The 6,000-nt window shown below is 37.4% G+C and overlaps 1 protein-coding gene across 1 annotated transcript in view; it reads right to left on the reverse strand.

Annotated features, from left to right (window-relative positions):
* The window catches only part of LOC121303635 (metalloprotease TIKI1-like), a 70,211-nt gene extending 66,392 nt beyond the window's left edge, over positions 1-3,819 (reverse strand). Inside the window, exons 1-2 of the mRNA XM_041234441.1 lie at positions 3,171-3,819; positions 688-1,248 (exon numbers count right to left, since the gene is read on the reverse strand). Of these exons, the coding sequence (XP_041090375.1) occupies positions 688-1,248; positions 3,171-3,275 (666 nt within the window). The 5' untranslated portion in view covers positions 3,276-3,819. The remainder of the gene's footprint in view (positions 1-687; positions 1,249-3,170) is intronic.
* Between the last annotated feature and the right edge of the window lie 2,181 nt (positions 3,820-6,000).

The following is a 6,000-nucleotide window of genomic DNA, read 5'->3' on the forward strand; positions in this document are numbered from 1 at the left end:
ATGCCATCTCAAAAATGTTTTTGTAAACAAGCCTTGAGGTTTTAAAAAATGATCTTAAGTTATAGACTCTTTTGTTATTATAGTTACCAATACACTCCACATTCCATTCTGCAATGAGTGATGGTTTATCTAGATTTAGCTAGAACTTCAAAAGACTATGCCGTGCAAACAAACTCAGTATACGTTTCTTAGGTCTGTTACTTCGTTACAATAAGGTACACTAGACTTAAATATAGCTGAGCAACGAAATCATATGCATGCCGTATGTGACAACCTTTCAAACAATAACTAGTCAAGTATGCCATACTGGTAAACTACATGTAAATTAACACAAACATCCACATAACTTAGCTAAAGGTGAGTGGGCCTAATTGACTTAAACTAGTCATAAGAGCCCATCAAATCCAATTGTTTGCTATGAGCTACTGAATGTCTACTCCCTGAAATAAGCAATTGATTTGGCCTCAGGCCTCTTCTTGGTGCACAGCTTTAAACTAAACATTCAAGTTAATGAACTTACATGCTGTAATCCTGAGTTTGGTATATCTTACACACTACAGCTTTGGACCTCTAATTAAATGTTATAAATGAAGGGGGGGGGGGGGGGGGGGGGGAATTTTTTTTTTTTTTTTACAATCTGTCATTATGTCTACCTAACCAACCTTTGCTGCAAAAGGCTGTACTTACCTGAGAGAAGTTGAGTCCGTTCAGTGGATGGCACTGCTCCTCCACTTTCTCGACAGCGCCAGTTTTCTTTCTCATGCGCTCGGCCTCCTGGGCCAAGTAAAGGTCCAGAACAGGCACTCCCCTGGTCTTAATATCCGCCTCTGTCAGAGAGTTCACCATTAGCATGACCCAAACCGGTCTCTTTCTTTCCCAGTTCCCAGCAATGGCATTGAATAAGTAGTCTGCATACAGCCCCTTACCCCGTTGGTCAGGGGTCATCCAGGAAGGCATCATGAGCTTGACATACTCCAGGTGGCGCTTGAGCCTTCTGTAAATGTCCCTGGGCAATACGTCCTGTAGGTTCTCGCCGTGTGGCAGCATCTGGCAGCTGGTCAGGGCTGAGATGGTGTAGGGATCTGTCAAGTCCAGCTCAAAGTACACAATGTTGCTCTCCTGAAAGGCTTTCTTGGAGTTATCAGGGATAAAGTCCCAAACGCGAGTGTAGGGGACATGGATAGTGCCAAAGAAGTAGGATGGAGGGTCTCTCTTGATGGTCCACAAGAATGAGTTTAATTCAGTTTGCTAGCAGAGGAGAAAAGAGAAAACTATTAGTTTCATTTAACAACAGGGGTGAGGATCTCAGTGAGATCATGTTGCATTTAGTTCTATATGAGTAACATTGTGCATTTCCTAAAAACAAAGCTTTTGTGCAATAAAATGTGTTTCCTCAGCTACCTTACTTCATCCAAGCTCATACTATGAATGTGTTTTTTGTTTTTGAATCCATAAAAATGCAGAAACATGTTATATGTTCCCAATTTAGAAGACAAATGGTTTAATAATACACTAGTATTCTTTATTGCCTTATTTGTAAAGATAAGACTCATAATAACATAGTGGGAATCTCTGTTCTTCTGCTTAGGCATAAATTAAGAAGGGCTGAGAGGATCTTTACATCCTGACAGTATCTTTACATCCATTTAAAATAGAATAAAAACCCTTTCTATAGCTTTATTCAAAATAAATTATGTGACTATAGGAGACAGTCACCAGAAAAAGGACATTTCTTCCTTTGGAAATAGTGGGAAAAACAAACATTGCAAAATACATTTTGGATTTTAACTGCTGCGTACAAATGTTTCAGAACTTCCCTGAGATTTTTTTTTTTGTTTAGTTTTGCTTTATTGTAATTCATTGTGTGCATGGTTAAATATAAATGAGCAGATGACCTTCATTCTGGATTTCTAGGCAGTCAAAATTTAGTGAATGCCAGAATTTAATCGATCAACGCTCAAGAGGCAGATTTGTGAGGGGTGTGTAAGAAGTGATGTATGTGATTGGCAATGGGGTGAGAGCAGAAGAAAGGTAAACAGAGAAGAAAAGGAAAAAAAAACGGCAGACCCTGCGCACTCCGGTCTGTTTACTAATTTTAACAGGGTGTCATTTGCTAACATTCAAAAACCCATCAACTTTCTGCATGCCAGAAAACCTGGCGGCTCAGGAACTAGCGAAGGCAAACAGATACCGCGTTTGATATGACAGTTTCCAAGAAAAAAACGTTTGTTCTAAGTAATCGTTGTTTAAAGTATTGCAAGTATGTCCTGATGTACAAGAGCGTGTTTTGTTTCAGTTATAGTTGGTAGGGCACTGTACTTCGTCTGTATGTTCTGGACAATTAACCGGCATTCATAGGTTTATACCATCAAGTTTTACAAAAGATACATTTATATACCAGTGCAAAATCAAACGCTATTCACGTCGTCAAATGATAACAGTTCAATATGAAACTGCTGACGTGATTAAATTAATGAACTATTTACCTGCGCCGAACAATTAGATTACATTACTTGTTTGGTCCCCACCCCCCCCCCCCCCCCCCCCCCCCCGACCTCCCTTCGTCCCCCCAAGTTTCTAACAAAAGCAACAACAGCAAATATCCCTAGATAAAGTAAAACCATAACTAGTACTGTAGTAACAGTTTGGGGACACATTTGAGTCATCATAATTAAACATGTGAGTTGTTTGTTATTGTTTAAAAAAAAAAAAAAGAAAGTTTGACTATATAACTGGCCCTTATCGTATGCATTGCTACTGAATTCCTAGATTTCACGCTGAAGGACAACAGTTCAAAGTACTGCTTTCAAGAAGGGATAATAAAAGTAATAAAAACACAAGAAGCCGCAGGAGCATTTAAAAACAAATTAGCCTGTATATGTTAAACCTCGGAATTTCAGTGAAGCTATTAAAAGAACAGACAAGTTGAAATGTTCACTCAACCAAAACGTCAAACACAGGGCATCTGAATGTAAACTTGCCGGAAAAAACGTTAACATTAAACAAGATGGTGCAAGAAGTAACAGTGGAGATTGTAAACAAAGTACATAGCTTTCATCTAAAATTTTAACAACAGTAAACGAAATTTAATTTTTTAAATAAAAATAATAATAATAATAATAATAATAATAATAATAATAATAATAATAATAATAATAATCTGTACTTACTTTCTTGTTAAGTTCACAGTTTGTAGCGCCTCTTAGGCTTTTCCTATTTGCCCTGACCAGCAAAATTAGGAATGCTTGGATAAATGCACCCCAAGTGAACAGCATGGTAAGTCCGGGTAAAATATCAATAGCCTAGTTTTCAGTAACTGACTGACAGTCCTCCAGGAGAAAAAATACAGTGTATTTGTATGCCTTTTTTAAGGTTTGAGGCATAATAATCTAAACCTTCTAGGGTTTGTGTTCGCCATGCTGACGGAGTTAGCAGATGATAATGTAGAACTATCTGTCTGAGGTTTTGTTAAATTTTGACCGGTGATGGGGACGGCTGTCGCTCACATGCTCCGTTCAGTGAAAATGTTTTCTGTCGTCCTCAGCGTGTGAATTTGTTTTCTCCCTTCCACAGCGTGTTTTTAATGTCACAGACCTGCTTCTTAACCAAGTTATAAATTGAACACGATGAGAGCATATGGTTTCATACTAATACTAAACTTTGCTCATAATTGTTATTCACTACTTTCACTCTACTTCGTTTTCAATAACGTCCGATCGCTCTGTATCCCAGTGAAACCGCTGTTGTGATCCCAGTATCTGATAATTCACGGTTGTAAAAGCTTGGAGTAAAACAGTATACAGGTCATACATGAGCTTCAGTCTGAGTCAAAATTGAATTAGAAGCGTTTAGATCTTTCAGACTTCTGTCTTAACAGATCGGTGAGAGTAGCCTGACTACTAAGTGGTTTCTGACCTAAAGTGTTCAAGGGCTGATATATATATATATATATATATATATATATATATATATATATATATAGATATATATATATATATATGGAACCCCTTGGATGAAGTACAAGCCGTTTGTGAATGAAAGTTGCCTAACCCTAAACACTCTCTCTCTCTCTCTCTCTCTCTCTCTCTCTCTCTCTCTCTCTCTCTCTCTCTCTCTTCTCTCTCTCTCTCTCTCTCTCTCTCTCTCTTAGTGTGTGCACGTCTATGTGACTTTTTGTCTACTTAATCTGTACTGCTTTTCATAAAGATAGTTTTCCGTGATCCGTGCAGCTGGTTCCAGTTCTCCTTGATACCGATGTCAAAGCGTATACAGCAGGAAAAAAAAAAGTCTTGAGCCCACATAACTCCGATGTTTGTCTGTAATTCCTGGTTCTGTTCCTGGCTGACTGGGGGTTCCAGACGCTGCTTATGCGTCTCGCTCAGACCATGGCAGCAGTCTACATAACCCTAAACCTTCCTGCAATCGCCTTCTTTTCACTTATCTGATTAAAGCTTCTCTCCCCCCTCTTGGGTTTTAGGGGAGGAGCACTAGTAGTACCTCATTGATAGTTTAAAAAAACAGAAACTGTTACCACTGAACTTCCAAAAAGGAAAACATAAGTAAGATGAGCCGTCATGAACTTGTTGTTCTGCCTACCAATCGTTATTGGTAATTGGTAAGAAAGCAAAAGTACAATGAAGTCATTTGCATTTGAAGAACGCCCAATCCAAAACAGCTGTAAAAAATGGTAAGTGTTGTTGTGTTTAATCAACTCAAAAGATGCTGTCGGGTCTTACTAACGAATTGATTAAAAGAGATACATTCTAGTCCAAGAAGAAAAGATACAAATGCGCAAGCTTATACTTTTACTTAAAAGTTAAGGGAAATAAATCCAGTTTAGTTATTAACAAATGTAATAATAATAATAATAATAATAATAATAATAATAATAATAATGAAACGTTTATTGTTTATTTCATTTAATCAACAGTGGCATATTTCAAACATACCATAAGGCAAATAAATAAACTACTTTTGTTTTCAACAAAACCAAAATAAACATAATTGTATTTATAAATAAATAACTAAATAAGATAGCACTACGGTAGATGGCTGATGATGTTACAGAATGGGAAGGATAAGTATTGAACTGATTTGACTGAATATATATGTTCACATGAACATAGTCTCAGTTATATATTTAGCTCATTCTCAGTCCCGTGTTGTTTATTGCGTTGCGCATATAATTTGAAAGCTTGTGTTGGCTAATTAATGAAGCTGTAATAGACTCGCTTGTAAGAGGTGTTGGATTTCCTGGATTCCTGTTGTCAGCATTATGTCCTGCTAATGTGCTGTGAACCACGTTCGATTTGCATAGTAATGGGGAAAACTGGGAAAACCCTGTGAAGCAACGAGTCCGAATTCACTTACACCAGGGGGCATATCACAAATTATAAATACTGGAGCTTTCTGCTGAATTTCTGTGAATAGAAAGAGCAACCTAACTGACTAACAGAGACTGTGAAGGAGTATGAAAATGTATAAAATTTTCTCTCTCTCTCTCTCTCTCTCTCTCTCTCTCTCTCTCTCTCTCTCTCTCTCTATATATATATATATATATATATATATATATATATACACACACACACACACACACACACACTCACACACACACACACACACACACACACACACACACACACACACACACACATTACAATTAGCTGGTTAGGGTTAGGGTTAATAATAATACTAAAATGTATTGTCCAGCTTTTTAATTAACTGCACTAGTATGTAATTAAAGCTCAAAATTGCATTAGCATTCTAAATGGTTTTCTATGCAGAGTGCACCTGAAAGAAGGAAGCTATATGGTACAGAACAAAACTCTACACTAGAATGTTCCCACAAGCATGCAAACAAAAACAGCCATACACCACTGTGCAATTCATTGAAACCCCCAAGCATTTGGAACTTACAGTGGTTCTTATACATCCTGTTGAAATCAAATAAATGAATTGTCCAAAATATCCCCCAGTAAATATGGTAGAATTTTTAAAGAT

The sequence above is a fragment of the Polyodon spathula genome, chromosome 2, assembly GCF_017654505.1.
Source record: "Polyodon spathula isolate WHYD16114869_AA chromosome 2, ASM1765450v1, whole genome shotgun sequence".
Classification (NCBI taxonomy): domain Eukaryota; kingdom Metazoa; phylum Chordata; class Actinopteri; order Acipenseriformes; family Polyodontidae; genus Polyodon; species Polyodon spathula.